Genomic DNA, 18,382 nt, shown 5'->3' with positions numbered 1-18,382 from the left:
CCCTGCTTGGCTCTTTAGAAATTGAAATACAAAAACTTTTTTTTCCAGCCCCTCATTCCTACCCCTTCTAATTGCCTTCAGTGACATACAGGAAATACAGAGGTAGAATTCTGTCTCACATCATACATCCAAAGATTATGGTATTTTTGGAATATTTTTGAAATTTTTTTGTCACAAAAATGTGATTACTTGGAATTTTCATTGCTAATGTCTATTATGTTAAAAGATAACAGACACCTCTCCATCACAAATTATGATACAACATGAGGGTATGGATACTGTACGAATGTTCTTGATGTCTTTACATATACTGAGCAGTGTAAGGAAAAAATTATGGCTGTGGAACCTGGTAACAATGCATGGGATGGCATTATAAGTAATACTGCCCATGTATTTCACCTTGTGGCAGATTTAGTCAATTCAAGAATTATTAAATCATATGCCCCACTTGCAAAGAACACAAAAAATTACCATAGAATATGTGCCCCAGCTGCAGTGAATAGTTTAATTCCTGCAAAAGGTGCATAATTATTTGCATGTGATCTAATGACAAATATGGGCATAAGAGTTACTGATAAAATAAATCACAGTACTAACGTACTTTTCTGAAATTTAAAAGAATATTGAATATCTTCTGTTCTGTAATCCTACACACTAAATGCTGGGTTACAGATCAATTCTAATATGCAGTTCATATATGCAACAGTGATATCAGTACACTACTGTAGCTTCATATGGTCCATGTTCTAAACAAGTTCCTCACTACAGCTATATCTAACATTAACAAAATGTCAACCCAATCGTGCAATATTGAAATTCTTTCCACTACTTGGTAATTATTCTTTACTTTCAACTATAATTTTCCCAAAAAAATATGACCTCTTTCTTCTTTGTTTTATGCATAAAAACAAAATATCTACTTTACTAACTGATAACCATGCAATGCCTGCTTTTCATTACACATCTTTTTATCTAAATACTGATACCCTAGCAATGACAGTTACTCCTTTGAGGCACAAATGGCCTCCATGTTCATATGGGTTAATGCTAATGAATATGAGAGCAAAAGGAAACTTACTGTGCTCTGGTAATGTCCTTGGTATGAGAAGTTCCATTGCACTTAAACTTTCCGTGATAAGCTGCAGCTCTGCCAGGCTAGTTACGCTAGTGTGTGCCTCATGAAGGTACTCAAGGATGCGTGGTGCCAGTGCATGGATGTATGGGGTTGATATTTCACTATCAGTGTGACTGAAGATGGATTCTAGCGTCTGTATGCACTGGATACGTACCTATACATTCAAAATAAGAAAATTTTATAATAATTTTTTATTTCTCTATTGTTTTTTCAATAAATAAACAGTATGTCAATGAGTTATCATATTTGAATAAAAGATTATTGATATTTACATAAGAGTGATATAAAAAGCAATAGTTCCAAAAAGGAGAGAGTGAACAATGAACATGGGAAAAGTTCCACTCCTGCTTTTATGTATGAATCACAAAAGCTTAGTGGCCAACACATCCAACAAGGCTTCATTAGATGAATGCAAATGAACAAAAATCTATATGGGAAAACATGCTCTTACATCAAAACAGTTCTTTGGAAGCTACCTTGCAATCCCAGTGCCATTATCAGCAAAAGCAATGAAAAAAGTCAGATGCCTCATTTGAATTGACTCCTTTATGAAAGCACGTTACACGATACCAAATGAAAATGATCTTTATCTTGATCTGATTACTTAATACATAAATTTCAAAACCTATTCCTTTTAGATCCTGAAACAGGTTACAACTTTTCCCAGAATGTCTTTTTGAGGTATATCATAACATAAAGGCAAGGGTACTAAAGAGAGATATGCAAATAAACAAAAAGATGCTAACTAGATTTAATGAACCTCTGTAGTCTCATGAAATTACATTCCTTGCTTCAAAATAAACTACAATTACTCAAACGAATAAGAAAAAATGCTTATACTCTAAAACAACCAATCTTATCATTGTAAGCCCTTTAAGTTATCAATATAGCAAAAAATTCACAGTCCTTATGTTAGATGGCACCCCAAAAGCCAGGAGCTTTCCAAAAATAGTGAATGAAAGGTTTGAGAACCTAAAAATCAAATGCTAGATGTAAATAAAAAAATATTTTTCAAGAAAAACATCTCTGGGTTGTAAGGCACCTTCAACCTTCAAAACAGTAATCCACAGCATGATTACAGAGCGTCACACACTTATCCCTTCAGCCTTACTACATGTTCTATACTTTTATACCTAACTCACTCTCTCCATCCTTAGTACATGGCAAGTATCAGGAACAAAAGATCAATAGCCTTATTTGTACACATCTGATCTCTAGTTGTAATGTATAATGTTATGAAATGAGCCTACCACCCATAGCCAAGCCTCACAAGCTACTCTACAATTTATCCTGACCACTTCAAAAGCCATGGTTCAGCCCACTGACAGCACATCCCCACCCCCTCTTTCTTTTTTAAACCAGGTCCTCTTCATTTGAACTTACATTCAAATAATCCTATCTAAGCCCCCTGCTGCACCTCATTACTTATACTTGTTCACATGTACTCTCAACTTGCTCCTTTCACACACTCTTTCAAATTCTTATACAAGATTCTGGAGTTTCTCTCTAGAATCTGCCATTAAAGCTGTATAATATGCAAACAGAAACTGATTCACCTCCCACACCCCAAATCCCCAGCTTATTACATACTCCTGGCTCCAAGACCTTCACATCTGCTCCCCTCACAACTCTGTCAGTGAGGAGATTATAAAATGATGGCAATACAGTGAAACAAACTTCTAATGGACGTCAATATATGGGAATTCAGCTTTTTCTAAAGAACCCTCTGGACCCCACAGGATTAAGTCTAGAATCTAATATCTCAAATTCAGCCTGGTAAAGTAATATATGGACCTAGTGGACTGATTTTGGAAAGTAATGGAATAGTCTGTTAGTCTTGGTATGAGACACTGACAACCAGAACATATGACAGCATACAGTGCACTTTTTCCTCATCTAATTAACATACAATGTTCTCTCTGTACTCATTAATGTAGTTTTACAGTTAGTTTTACAGTAATTAAAAGTCATCTAATGATGTAATACTATTCTTTGTACCTTTACACTTAAAGAAAAATCATCTAAGTACAAATTTCAGGATGAAACATGACCTAGCACTGTCACTGCCTGCCAGTGTGAGATAACTGCACACCTGGTTGATACAAAAACAAACTTGAACCCTGTTTTCTCATGCAACTGCAGTTTTTTGTAAGAAGACCTTTCTTTTTTATCAAATCAAGGCATATAAAACTGCTTTCAGTGTTTTATGTGCAAAGAGGCCCACAAAATACCTTAGACATGCTGAAAACCAGAAAATTAGTGAACATCATGAGCATACAATGAGTAGCTTGCACTTCATGCATTCCCACTTCTGACCAAGGAAATCCAGGTGACTCTTGGCAACCCTGGAGCTATTTCCTTCTGATTCAAAGTAATGTCTGCTACTCACTGAACACCTGCCTTGGGGCATCAGAAGAATATGATAAGTTTCCATTATACTTGTTAAAGTTAAAAAATTTGGGATACAACAAAATTTGGCTTCTGGCAAACCACCCTTCCCCCCAATCAATCCATAAGAAAGGGGTTTTACTATAAGACAAGTCCTTGATACAGGCCCACTTTTCTCCCTTACTACTTGCATATATACCAAATTTTTCTAGTAAAAATTCTCACTATACCTGATAATTTCCCATCCACCCACCATATATTTGTAACACCATTCACAATGCCTCTCTGACAATGCTAACATATGCCTTCTCCAGATCCAAAAATGCCATCCACAAGTAATTCTCTTTCCACGAGTAATTCTGACAAATCCTACAGAGAAAACTTCTGTTCCATACACCTACTTATGAAGCCACACCGCCCATCCCCAAACAAATGCTATAAGAATGCCACCACCCTCAATATCACTGCTCCCCTATACATCTTACCAGGTATACTCAACAAATTTGGACCTCTGTAATTTAACTATTCTGTTTCATACATACCAATTCATCTGTTCAATTTCTGTTAAAATGCCACAACTTTTCCCCACTTCTTGGAAGCAAGCATTAGTACATCCCAAGCGTATCAAGGCTGACCATTCTAACCCCTCGAACTATCGTCCTGTTGCTTTGACATCTACTATTTCCAAAGTCTTTGAATCCCTCCTCAACTCCCATATTTCTAGACATCTTGAATCTCACAAACTTGTCTCTGATCAACGAAGTTGCTTCCATAAGGTGAGATTCACTGGTGATATGTTTTCATATCTTATTATGTCTGGTCTCTTATATTTAGCTTCCTCTCTGGCCGATCTATCTTTATGGTTGTTGATGGAGCAGCCTTTTCCCCTTTTCCAAACAACAGTGGTGTCTCTCAAGGTTCTGTCCTGTCTTCTATACTTTTTTCCTTTTCATCAATGATTTCCTTTCTTCTACAAAAAAGTAAATGCACTTATATGCTGATGACTCAACACAGCACTCCTCAATATCTTTCAAATCTGCTCATTCTCTTGCTCAATCTGCATCCCATCTCGACACAACTTCCTTTTAAACTCAGACTTGTAAGGATATCTCAGTGGGGCAGGTGAAATCTTGTTAAGTCTAATGCCTCCAAGACCCAGTTTCTGCCCGTCTCTCAATCAAAAACTCCTCACAACTTTCCTCTCTCCTTTGACAGATCTGTAATTCCAACAATTTACTTGACGAAAATACTTGGTAGTACTGCATCACCCACAATGTCTTGGAAATCTCAAATTATGAAAATACTAGTCTGCCTCTAAGAGACTGGGAGTCCTGGTAAGATGTCAAAATTTCTTCTCTTATGAAAAGTTGCTCCATTTACAAAAAATTATTGATCCATCTTTGTATGGACTACTGCTCTCATATCTAGGGTGTTTCTAGCTCTGCATCCTGACTTGATAGACTTGAGTCAAAAGCAGTATGACTTATCAACTCTTCCAGGCTAACTTCAAAACCTGACCCGCTTATTACTTTGGTCTTTGCTCCCAAGAGCAGGCTGCTTGCATGCCTCCACCACTAACTAGACCATGCAATACTCAGCAAGCTACTGTGTCACATGATTACTGCATGGCCACTGGCAACTGAAGGATGGACCATTTCAATAACTGCTTCTTTCCCTACAATTCAAAGCCTTAGAACTCTCTACACTCTCGTGTCTTTCCCAATCACTATGACTTGGCACTTTATAAAAAGCACATTTTTCACTCCCTGCAAAATTTGTAAATACTTCCCCTAACATTGCGTTATTCCCTTTCATTAAACTCTTCATATTTCAATTAAGGCCAAGCTTTGATGTGGACTTTTGTCTGTGACTGGAGCCTTCATCATAAAAAAAAATGTGGGGGTACTGCATTTGCATTAAACCATCCTAAGGCACCTCACGCAAGGCCTTAAAGACACATAAAAGCCTGATTAACAAATCAGTTATAATATCATCCGCTTTCATAATTTACCATACTTCATACTGCATAAGGTTTTCATTACCTCCTCTTTATCCACCTTGGTGTTCACCTTGTCCCAAAAAGAACACATCTGCCTCTCTGTCGTCTAACACATTCCGCAGTCATTCTAAATGCTCCCTCCATCTCTTCTTATCTTTACCCATTACCACTTCCTCATCCCCCTTCCCCATTGTCACCCCCATTTGTTCTCTCTCTCCTCTCACACTCTATACCACCTTCCCATACATTTCTTATTTCTGAAGTTCATCAACACTCCCTCAGTAATATATTCAATATCTCATTTGTCCCACTTCCCTGTACTCATACCATTCTTTTGACTTCCTGCCACCTTCCCTTATGCTTTTCTAAATAACTTGCACTTCTTCCCTACATGTACCATCCATACACTTAACCCTTTCACGAGTGATATAACTTCCTCATTACACAACTCACTACCCTCTCTCATACATCCACATTCCTTCTTCTGCAAGCCAAACACCAAGTGCACATTCGAGCACTACTCTCCTAAATACCTTGCATTCCCCTTCCACTTATCTTGTTTTATTCAATCTCACCATATGCCATCCTTTACTTAGTCTCTCTTGATGTCGCTGCACCCTTTCCTAAGTTCACTGACTTTCACCACTTCTTTCTTTCCTAAAACCACCACAAACTTTTACCCATATTTCCACCATGACAAGATCATTCATTTCACCTGCAGCCCCTCTATGCACATTCACATCCAAAAAACCTTTCTCTTGCATGCCAGTCAATCAACACATAATCTAATGCTCATTGATCCCAGCCTCATTAAACTAAGTATGTTCATGTATGCATCTTTTTATATACCATGTATTCCCAACCACCATTCATCTTTCAGTATACAGCTTGATAAATTCTCCCCCTTTTAATTAACCCAAGAAGCCTACGTCTGCCACTTATAATTCTCAACTGCCACATCACCCACCCTTACATCTATAACCCCTTGCATCAATGTTCAATCTCCTGCATCAAAATTAAATTCTAAAGTACTTACTCAGCTCCTCCCAGAATACTCCTTTCATCTTTCATCCTCCTAATATCAGGTGAACAAGCACTAAAAATTATCCACCTCTCATAACCTAGTTCTATCATATGTATGGCATTTCCTGTTTTTGTGACCTACCTCCAATCTTAACAATTACCTCCACCAAGAAATGATTGGACATCACCTCTACTTACCCTCTTAGCATGTTCACATCTGTCAACCTATCCTTTGCACAGTCAATCAGTACATAACCCATTAACTCCCAATAACACCCAAATCCACTCATTCACATATACTTATGAATGCACTTTTTTATGAGCCATGCATCCCATCAATATTCCTCTTTTAGCACACAGCTGGACAAGCATTTCCCCTATTTCCATTCACATCAGGAACATCATACTCCCTAGTTATATCCTTCATTCCAACATGACCTACCCTTGCATTCAGATCTCTATGCACTAAGACTTGATCCCTTGCAAAAAATTACCACAGCACTCACAGTCATTTCTTCATTCTTCTTAACTGTTGCATATGCTATAACATTCACCCACCTTTTGTAGTCTACACCCATTCTAACTCACATCAATTTTGACTGATCTTTTGTGCTCTTAGGATGTCTTTCACTAAACAAACAAAAAATTTAATTCAACACCCATAAACATGTGAAAAATCACATTCATGCAAGAGTGAGCTTTTCACCGCAGGTTGATGCATGTAAGGAAAGGCAATCTAAGGTCTGACAGACATAGTAACTCTATGTGGGTTAATGCCATGTACTGGCTGACTTTAACAACTTGTGGAGCTTCATTTATATCTAATGCCAATAGATAATCACTACTAAAAATTGTCAGCACTGGTGGGGTTAATACTCATAACTAACTGAAAACATATATACATAAGTTCAACACTGCAAAACTATGAAGAAGCCAAAATCAGAGGAAAACAACTTTTAACAGTACATATGTACAGCCATGCTACTTTTTTCTGGTCATATCTATTGTTCATAAAAACATTAGGTACATTCATAAGTAAACAAGCCAGTGAAACTAACATCAAGTTGTGGGTGCTGTGTAGCCATTTTAAACAAATTGATTGCAGGATATTGTAGGTTGTGAGGTCTGCTGACAGATGGTGGTGCATGGAGGATCAACTGGGCAATGCCCCTTAGAACCACTACCTCATCTGTTACACGCTCATCCTCACCTGCAAAATTGACAAAAAAATAAATATTTTCATACATCAAACAGATGCTATCAAAGTAATCTTTAATATATGTATATATATGTACAAATAACTTAATTAAACAAACTCAGGACCCCTTTTACGTGGCTCCTCCAACTTCAAAACTGCACTTTAATGAGGAACATGGAAATAATAGGGTTCTTTTGAGTGAAAAGTTCCTTAAAGAAACTGTATTCTTATTCGTCTACTGGGGATGAAACAACTTCACCGAAGGTAGATTTCCATTGCAGTGTAAATAAAGAAATGGACTTATTAGAGTTAAAACATCCTTAATGGTGCTCCCCTCATATTCATTTATTGGCGATGATGAGTGGTGAGCTAATTCCCCCCTTTCTTGTATTTCAATTTCAGAAAGATGAAACAGAAGATGGACCAAAGTAAGGAGTGTTCACCCTCCTAGACAGCCCAGGCTGGGGTCTCAAAATGTGTGAGGATGTAATCAAGATGTGAAGAAATGTATCCTTGAAGAAAGAAACCTGGAAGTTCTGGCTCTCATTGTCAAGGGTAAATGGGAACAATAAGTAAATGTCTTAAGAGTAAAGTCAGGGGTTGGTGAGAGGACAAGTCCTTGGGAAAGAGAAGCACTACTCATTAAGCAGGAGTTGCGGGAGTGTGTGAAAGAGTGCAAGGAAGTCAATTTTGATTGCGAGTAAAATAAAAGATGGATGGTGAAAGAGGGTATAACTGGGTAGCATGGGGTATTCACTGTTATGAATGGAAATGGTAAACAGCTTGTGGAGTTGTGTGTTGAAAAAGGACTGGTGATTGGGAATACCAAATTCAGAGAGAGACATTAACAAGTATATGTAATTGACAGATGAGTAAAACAGACTTTCAGCTGTAAATGTGCAAAGGTGGGCAGCGGGTGGGAGGTCTGATCACTATCTTGGGGAGGTGAGAGTGAAGATTTGTAAAGGTTTTCAGAAAAGAGGAAACAATGTTGGTGAGGAAAGACAGATGAGGATAAGTGGGATTCAGAAAGAGACGTGAAGAAATACCAAGAAAAATTGAGTATAGAATGGCAAAAGGTGAGGGTAAATGAAGCAAGGGGAGTTGGTGAAAAATGGAGTTATTCAACAAAGCAGTGTTTGCATGTGCAAAAGATGCATGTGGCATGCAAAAAGTGTGAGGTGGCCAGATTAGAAAGGTAGTGAGTGATGGAATGAAGAAGTAAAGCTGCTAGTGAAAAAGGAAAAAAGATGTGTTTGGACAGTGCTTACAGGGAAGGAGTGCAAATGACTGATGGATGAATAAGAAAAAGTGGCAGGAGGTCAGGAGTACAGCACAATACTTGAAAAAAGGGCAAATGAGAGTTGAAGTGAGCAAGTATCAGTAAATTTTAGGAAGAATTAGATGTACTAGAAGGAGGCGAATAATGTGCGATAAACAAGAGAAAAAAGAACAATGGTGAAGGAGGCGTAATGGGAAAAGGTAACAGGTAGTGATGAAGAAAAGGAGATGGAATGAGTACTTTGAAGGATTGTTGAATGTATTTGATAATAAGGAAGCAGATGTTTCGGACAGGGTGGTATGCAAAGTGAGAGTGTCATGGATAGTGGCTTCATGAAAAGAAAAGTGGTGGTGAAAGCCTTCCTTAAGATGAAATGTGGCAATGGGGCAGGAGTGGATGGTATTGCAGTTGAATTCAATAAGAAAAGGGGTGACTCTGTTTTTAATTGGTTGGTAAGGATTTCAATATATGTATGGATCATGGTGAAGTGCCTGAGGAGTGGTGGAATGCATGTATAATGACACTGTGTAAAGGCAAGGGGAACAAAGGTGAATGTTCAAACTACGGAGGTATAAGTTTGTTGAATGTACCTGGTAAGTTGTATGGGAGGGTATTGAATGAGAGCTTGAAGGCATGTATAGAGCAGTGTGATTTCAAAAGTGGTAGAGGATGTGTGGATCAGATGTTTCCTGTAAAGAATGTGTGTGCAAAATAGAGAAACATGAATTTGTATGTGGTATTTAAAGATCTAAAAAAAGCATACGAAAGGGTTGACTGAGATGCCTTGTATATAATCTTGAGCATATACGATGTGTAAGGCATATGTACAAGCAAGGAAAGAGGAGAGTGAATGGTTCTAAGTGAAGGATGGTCTGTATGATGTCACCATGGTTGTTCAATTTGTCTTTGGATGGGGTGATGAGGGAGGTAAATGCATGAGTCTTGGGAAGAGGGGTAAGTATGTACTCTGTGGAGAATGAGACAGCCTGGAGCGAGTCATTTGTTGTTTGCTGATGATACAGCACTGGTGGCAGATTTAGTGAGAAACTGCATGAGTTGTTGAATGAGTTGGAAAGAAGGTGTAAAAGAAGGAAGTAGAGAGTAAATGTAAATAAAAGTGAGCTTATTAAGCTTAATAGGGTTGAGGGATAGGTTAATGATAGTTTGACTTTGAATGAAAAAAAAAGAAAATGGAGAAAATGAAGTGTTAATATACCTGGTAGGGACATGGCAGTAAATGGAACCATGGAAGTGGAAATGAGTCATGCAGCAGGTGAGGGGGCAAAGGTTCTGGCAGCAGTAAAGAACTTGCAGAAAGAGAGAGAGTTATCTGGGATGGCAAAAATGGGGATGTTAAAAGAATAGTAGTCCCAGCAATATCATATGGATGTGAGGCATGGGTGAAAGATAAGACTGTGTGGAGGAGAGGAGGTGTATTGTAAATGAAATGTTTGAGGATGATATATGGTGTGAGGTGTTTTGATCAGGTAAGTAATAAAAAGAGTTTGGTTGACAGAGCTGAAGGGGGTGTCCTGAAATGGTCTAGAAATATGGAAAAAATGAATGAGAAAAGGTTAACAAAGGGGATATAGAGGGACCAAGGAGAATGGAGAGGCCAAATTGGAGATGGAGAGGAGTGAAAAAGACTTTGAGTGATTGGGGCCTGGACATTCAGGAGGGTGAAAGGCAAGCTTGGAATTTTGTCCTCAAACATTTCATTTCCAACACATCCATCCTTCTACATAAAAACTATCTATAGCCCATGTCTCACAACTGTATAATACTGTTGTAACTACTATTCTTTAAACATACCCATTTTTGCCCTCTGAGATAAGATTCTCTCTTTCCACACATTCTTCAGCACCCCCAGAACCTTCACGCCCTCCTCCACCCTATGACTCACTTCCACTTCCATGGTTCCATTTGCTGCTAAGTCCACTCCCAGATATCTAAAACATTTCACTTCCTCCAATTTTTCTCCATTCAATCTTACATCCCAACTAACTTGTCTCTTAACCCTGCTTACCTAAAAACATTGCTTTTATGCAGTTTCATCCTCAACTTTCTCCTCTCACATACTTTTCCAAACTCAGTCACAATTCTGCAGTTTCTAATTTGAATCAGCCAACAGTGCTGTATCATTGGTGAAAAATAATTGACTCACTTCCCAGGCTCTTTCATCCCCAGCAGACTGCAAAATTGCCCCTCTCTCCAAGACCCTTGCATTTACCCCTCACCACCCCATCCATAAACAAATCAAACAACCATGGTGATATCAAACACCCCTGCCGTGGGCCAACCCTCACTAGAAAGCATTCACTCTCCTCTCTTCCTACTCATACACAAGCCTTTCACCCTAGATTAAAACTTCTTGCTGATTCTAGCAGCTTACCTTCCACACCATCTGTTCTTAAGACCTTCCACAAAGCATCTCTATCAACCCTATCATATGCATTCTCCACATCCATAAATGCCATATGCAAATCCATCCATTGCCACTATATCATCAAACACATTTAACAATCCTTCAAAATACTCATTCTATCTTCTCACTTCACCACTCACCATTATTACTTCCCCCTTCAGCAATGTTCCCATTTGTTCTCGTCTTTTGCACATTATCTACCTCCTTCCAAAACATCTATTAATTCTCCCCAAAAGTTTAATGATACTCTCTCATCCCAACTCTCATTTGCCCTCTTTTTCAACCCCTGTACCTTCCTCTTGACCTCTGGCCACTTTCTCTAATACATCTCCCAATCATTTGCCATCCTTCCCTATAAGTAACACCCAAATGTCATTCTTTTCTCTTTCACTAACAACTTTACTTCTTCATCCTACCACTCACTACCCTTTCTAATCTGCCCACCTTTCATCTTTTGCATGCCATATGCATCCCTTGCACATGCCATCACTGCTTCCTTAAATACCTCCCATTCCTTATCTACTCCCCTCACTTCCTTTCTCTCATCTTTTGCTATTCTACACTCAATCTCTGTGGGTGTTTCTTCATGCAAGCCTCCTTTCCAAGCTCACTTAATCTCACCACTATCTTCTCCCAAAATATGTTTTCCTCTTTTTTTGAAAAACTCTACAAATCTTCGCCCTCACCTCCACAACATAGTGATTAGATATCCCAACAGCTGCCCCTCTCAGCACATTTACATCCAAAAATTTCTCTTTTACATGTCTATCAATCAATATGTTATCTAATAATGCCCACTGACCATCTCTCCCACTCACATATATATATAGTTGTGTATATCTTATCTTTTTTTTTTTTTTTTTTTTGCTTTGTCGCTGTCTCCCGCGTTTGTGAGGTAGCGCAAGGAAACAGACGAAAGAAATGGCCCAACTCACCTCCATACACATGTATATACATACGTCCACACACGCAAATATACATACCTACACAGCTTTCCATGGTTTACCCCAGACGCTTCACATGCCCCGATTCAATCCACTGACAGCACGTCAGCCCCGGTATACCACATCGCTCCAATTCACTCTATTCCTTGCCCTCCTTTCACCCTCCTGCAAGTTCAGGCCCCGATCACACAAAATCTTTTTCACTCCATCTTTCCACCTCCAATTTGGTCTCCCTCTTCTCCTCGTTCCCTCCACCTCCGACACATATATCCTCTTGGTCAATCTTTCCTCACTCATTCTCTCCATGTGCCCAAACCATTTCAAAACACCCTCTTCTGCTCTCTCAACCACGCTCTTTTTATTTCCACACATCTCTCTTACCCTTACGTTACTTACTCGATCAAACCACCTCACACCACACATTGTCCTCAAACATCTCATTTCCAGCACATCCATCCTCCTGCGCACAACTCTATCCATAGCCCACGCCTCGCAACCATACAACATTGTTGGAACCACTATTCCTTCAAACATACCCATTTTTGCTTTCCGAGATAATGTTCTCGACTTCCACACATTCTTCAAGGCTCCCAGAATTTTCGCTCCCTCCCCCACCCTATGATCCACTTCCGCTTCCATGGTTCCATCCGCTGCCAGATCCACTCCCAGATATCTAAAACACTTTACTTCCTCCAGTTTTTCTCCATTCAAACTCACCTCCCAATTGACTTGACCCTCAACCCTACTGTACCTAATAACCTTGCTCTTATTCACATTTACTCTTAACTTTCTTCTTTCACACACTTTACCAAATTCAGTCACCAGCTTCTGCAGTTTCTCACATGAATCAGCCACCAGCGCTGTATCATCAGCGAACAACAACTGACTCACTTCCCAAGCTCTCTCATCCCCAACAGACTTCATACTTGCCCCTCTTTCCAAAACTCTTGCATTCACCTCCCTAACAACCCCATCCATAAACAAATTAAAAAACCATGGAGACATCACACACCCCTGCCGCAAACCTACATTCACTGAGAACCAATCACTTTCCTCTCTTCCTACACGTACACATGCATTACATCCTCGATAAAAACTTTTCACTGCTTCTAACAACTTGCCTCCCACACCATATATTCTTAATACCTTTCACAGAGCATCTCTATCAACTCTATCATATGCCTTCTCCAGATCCATAAATGCTACATACAAATCCATTTGCTTTTCTAAGTATTTCTCACATACATTCTTCAAAGCAAACACCTGATCCACACATCCTCTACCACTTCTGAAACCACACTGCTCTTCCCCAATCTGATGCTCTGTACATGCCTTCACCCTCTCAATCAATACCCTCCCATATAATTTACCAGGAATACTCAACAAACTTATACCTCTGTAATTTGAGCACTCACTCTTATCCCCTTTGCCTTTGTACAATGGCACTATGCATGCATTCCGCCAATCCTCAGGCACCTCACCGTGAGTCATACATACATTAAATAACCTTACCAACCAGTCAACAATACAGTCACCCCCTTTTTTTATAAATTCCACTGCAATACCATCCAAACCTGTTGCCTTGCCGGCTTTCATCTTCCGCAAAGCTTTTACTACCTCTTCTCTGTTTACCAAATCATTTTCCCTAACCCTAACCCTATCTTATCTTAAATCAGGTATTTCCAATCACCAGTCTTTTTCAGCACACAACTCTACCTCTCTATTATCCTTTTATTACTTACTTGATCAAACACTGTCCTGAAACATTTCATTCCCAGCATATTCAACCTCCTACACATGTTTTCATCCACAGACCATGTTTTTGCATCCATATATCATTGAGAAAACTATACTTTCAAACATAATCATTTTTGCCCTCTCAGATACTGACCTCTCTATACATTCCTCAAAGCTCCTACCTCTCACCTAACTTGTGACCCACTTCCATGGCTCATGTCCACTCCCAGATACCAAAAACACTTCACATCCTCCATATTTTCTCCAATCACACTTGCACCCCAACTACCTTGTTCTTATGCACTGCTAACACTCATAACATTTCTGTCAATCTCATGTGCCCCTAATTTCCTCCTTTCAAATATTCTCCCAAACTCTGACACTAACTTCTGCAGTTTCTAACTCATATATGCCATCACTGCTGTGTTATCACCCAACAACAACTGACTCACTTCTCAGGCACCCCTCACTCACTACAGACTTCATACTCAAGCCTCTCTATGAGACCTTTGTACTTATGTCCCTCATCACCCCATCCAGAAATAAATTAAATAACTGTGGTAATGTCAGACACTCCTGCCAGATACCTACTTTCCCCTGGATCTGTTCATCCTAACCTCCACCAACTCACACAAACACAACTTACACTCTTGAAAAAAGCTACTCATTACTTCTAGTAGCTTCCCTCCTACATCATCTATCTATCTATAAGACCTTTCACAACGGACTCTACCAAATGCTTTCTCCAGATCCATCAATGCCATATACAAATCCTTGCTTCAATAAGTATTTCTCACACATTCTTCAAAGCAAAAACCTGATCCATACATCCTCTATCACTTTTGAAACCCCATTGTTCCTCCCCAATCTGATTATCTGTACATGCCTTCACCTGGTCACATCTAAGTTTTTAAAACAGATCAATGATATGGGCAGTGAACAATTCTTTGAAAGAATTAGAGATAGAACAACTAGAAGACATAACACAAAATTAAGCAAGAAACTTGTTATAAAAGATGTAAAGAAGAACAATTATAACTCGAGTGGATTAATGGAATGAAAATGACTGAGAACAAGGTTCATGCAGAAACCACATATAGACTTAAGAAGTTGTATGATGGTATCATATGTTCAAAAGAAGGGGCCTCATGAATGCAGAATTCACTTGCTCTTCAGTAGTTCAGTAAAAATAGGTAATTACACACCAGGCAAGAATATGTGGGAGACTCCTCTGATGGATAGAAGATAACATAAGTGGAAGGGAACAAAGGGCATATGTCAGAGGAGCCCTCTCCAAATGGGTGGAGGTCACAGTGGAGTGCCCTAGGGTTCTAATCTGGGCTATTATTCTTCTTGATCAATGTGAATCAAGTTCCAGAATGAATGGTCTCCTACCTGAATATGTCAGCAGATGATGCAAAAGTCATGAGGGGCAGGATTGCATGCAAGAACCTAGACAGACTCCAAAGATGGTTTGATATGTGGTTGATGAAATTTCACCACTAATAAATGTATAGTATTGAGGACAGGACAGAGTAAGAAAAAGGTCTCAATATGATTATCATCTTCTGGAAGGAAATCAGGATTTAGGATTCTGTGTGTGTGAGGAACCTGGGAGTTGATACAGTCCCTAAACTGTAGAGTCCAACATCAAGAGAATTGTAAAGGAGACAGACAGTCGGCTGGCAAATATCAAAAAGCTTTCAAGAACTGTATATGGATAAGAAAATACTTTGCAAGCTGTTCATATCCCAGCATAGGCCAGCCAAAACTAGAATACGCCTCTCAATTTGGCCATCACACCTAAAAATCACAAAAAGCTAACAGACAAGGCTCAAAAGAATGCACAAAAGATGGAACCAGAATTAAAAGAACTATTTTAAAGGGAAGGCTTTAAATCTATCTGTCATGGAAGAGTAAAGAGTAAGGGGTGACCTGATCACAAACTTTAAGAGCATAAAGGATATGAATGAAACAGGCAGTGAACACTTCTTCAAAAGATGTTAGGATAATGCAACCAGAGGACATAAGAAATTAAGGAAGAAACTAGTTAAAAACAGAATGGAAGGGTACTGGAAGGAGAGAAACCATCATCCCACCCATAAACAAATCAAACAGGTTATTTTTGTAATAACATATAATACAAGTACATTCTGATGATAAAAAATCACACAGGATAAAGGCAATTTTAATGAATTGCATGGTTAAAGAGTTAAAAAAGTGACTGGACAAGAAGGTTACGAATGGGTGGATAATAATTGTACTTCTTATTTCCAGGGATACTGTAGCAAATCTTTATCGACCCCTTCTTTGCCATATATGTCACATGGCTGTCATTTGCACAGGCTTTTACCCATATGCCATTCTAGATATTCATTCATACCAAATGCAACCTGAACCTCAAATTCCTACAATACTATGCAGGTCATAAATCTCTACTGCATCTTATTTTACTTCTGTTACTAAAAAAACAATTTTCAAATCCTTTCATGAACCCTTATGAGTACTCCAACATGTAGGCAAAATCAACACATCATTCCTTTTCAATCATAACAGCTGTCAGTAGAGCTGTAACTACCTTGAACAAATCTACTCTGAAATGTAACTCTTTCAATGCTGTCTTTGCAGAATGTCATTCTCACATACCTCAACTTCTTAGAAACTTCTAATCACTCAAACTGAGATTAAAACAGCCACTTTCTCAAAAAAATTTTTTACATTTACTCTGCATATCTTCCTTCAACATGAACCTAAGCAACAGTACATAAACCGTCTGGTTCAGCAAAATGAACACCATTTGCATACAACTATGGGTAGTTTCATTATGTTTCACCATGTCTCAGCTGTACCTAGCAATCAACTGATCTCACATTCATTTCAGGATATTACACAAACCTGAATCACTTCTGATATCTATTTCAAACCACTCTCAGAAATTATCAAGTCCTTGTGTTAATCAGAGCTAGATAATAACCCAAAATATCATGCTACTTACAAGTTTTGCTAAGATCAATAATATTTGCAAGAGCTGACTGGAGAAGATTGCACCACTGGTCCTTAGATCTGGGGTCACGAGCATAAGGATGACGTGCAAGGGTGGCTAGTGCATCTAAGACTTTGGTCATAAGAGCTGGGGTATTGTGTAGGCTACGGCCAGGATTTGACTTGCTGCCACACTCTCGTAATACACCCGTGAGCAGATACAATACAGTTGGCAGAATGGCTACTCCTCCTAGTGGAAAGAAATAATAGTGAATCTGTCTTAATTCTCTGTATTACTCTGTGAATTTTCAGCAAATCAGTTGGAGTAAAACTTTTATAAATAGTTTGCTCATCAATCATCTTACAACATGAGATTTAATAATGATATTGTAAACACTTGTAACAAATTCAATGACTGCACCAATGATATAACTCCTTTCTAAAAGCACTAAACAAAATTAAACAAAAAATTTAAGCTTAGACATTTACCAATTCATCTTTGACACCTTATTCTCCCCCAAAACTCCCAACAGTGGGGTTGGCAACAGCAGAAAAGTCTCTACACTGCCATATCCAAATAAACCTTGCAAGTAGGTTCCATGCTTCTCACACCTTCTTGGGACCAACCCCAGCATATTTCCTCATCTCTCCCACACACACACACACACCAAAGGATGTTAGCCATCATTTCCTCACCTTGTTTCCTTCTATGTAATTTAAATACCACATATCTGTTTATCAATCTCCTAATGTTCTTGGACATATTTTCTCATAAACAGTTCTGTAAGCTATTCTCTGTGTTACTTAAATACATTAAAGATTATCATTATGAGGCAAAATACTGCACTTTTATATCACATCCCATTTTACAGTGATGTAGGTTTTCCATATCAATGACAAATCTAGATACTATGGGTGAGTTAGAATGCTGTTTAGAGGATAAAACCTTCAATACATAGCTAAAAACTCAACAGGGTGGATGAAAAGCATGTAAGGAGTCAATGTGTTTGTTAAATCATGTGGATGCATGGACAGACAAATGCCATGCAAGTGCTACAGCATATGCACTCATGATAATTTTAAAAGTTTAGCATTTTAATACATGTTTATAAATTGAAGTACTTGTCTAATAATCTCTTAATTCTATGCCTAAGGGAAAGCATATGGTGCAGTTAACATTCATTTAAATACAGTATTGCATGATGTCATGAAATTTTGTGTAATGGTTGTACAACAATTTTAACATTTCAGTACAATAATCTACAAATG

General features: G+C 38.6%; 1 protein-coding gene across 1 annotated transcript in view; it reads right to left on the bottom strand.

Annotated features, from left to right (window-relative positions):
• LOC139760622 (HEAT repeat-containing protein 5B-like) overlaps positions 1-18,382 on the bottom strand; it is a 135,477-nt gene that overhangs the window by 15,910 nt on the left and 101,185 nt on the right. Inside the window, exons 29-31 of the mRNA XM_071684019.1 lie at positions 17,127-17,363; positions 7,604-7,755; positions 1,079-1,289 (exon numbers count right to left, since the gene is read on the bottom strand). Coding sequence (XP_071540120.1) covers positions 1,079-1,289; positions 7,604-7,755; positions 17,127-17,363 — 600 coding nt within the window. The remainder of the gene's footprint in view (positions 1-1,078; positions 1,290-7,603; positions 7,756-17,126; positions 17,364-18,382) is intronic.

The sequence above is a fragment of the Panulirus ornatus genome, chromosome 3, assembly GCF_036320965.1.
Source record: "Panulirus ornatus isolate Po-2019 chromosome 3, ASM3632096v1, whole genome shotgun sequence".
In the NCBI taxonomy this organism is placed as follows: domain Eukaryota; kingdom Metazoa; phylum Arthropoda; class Malacostraca; order Decapoda; family Palinuridae; genus Panulirus; species Panulirus ornatus.
This window is presented reverse-complemented; position numbering and strand designations above follow the sequence as displayed.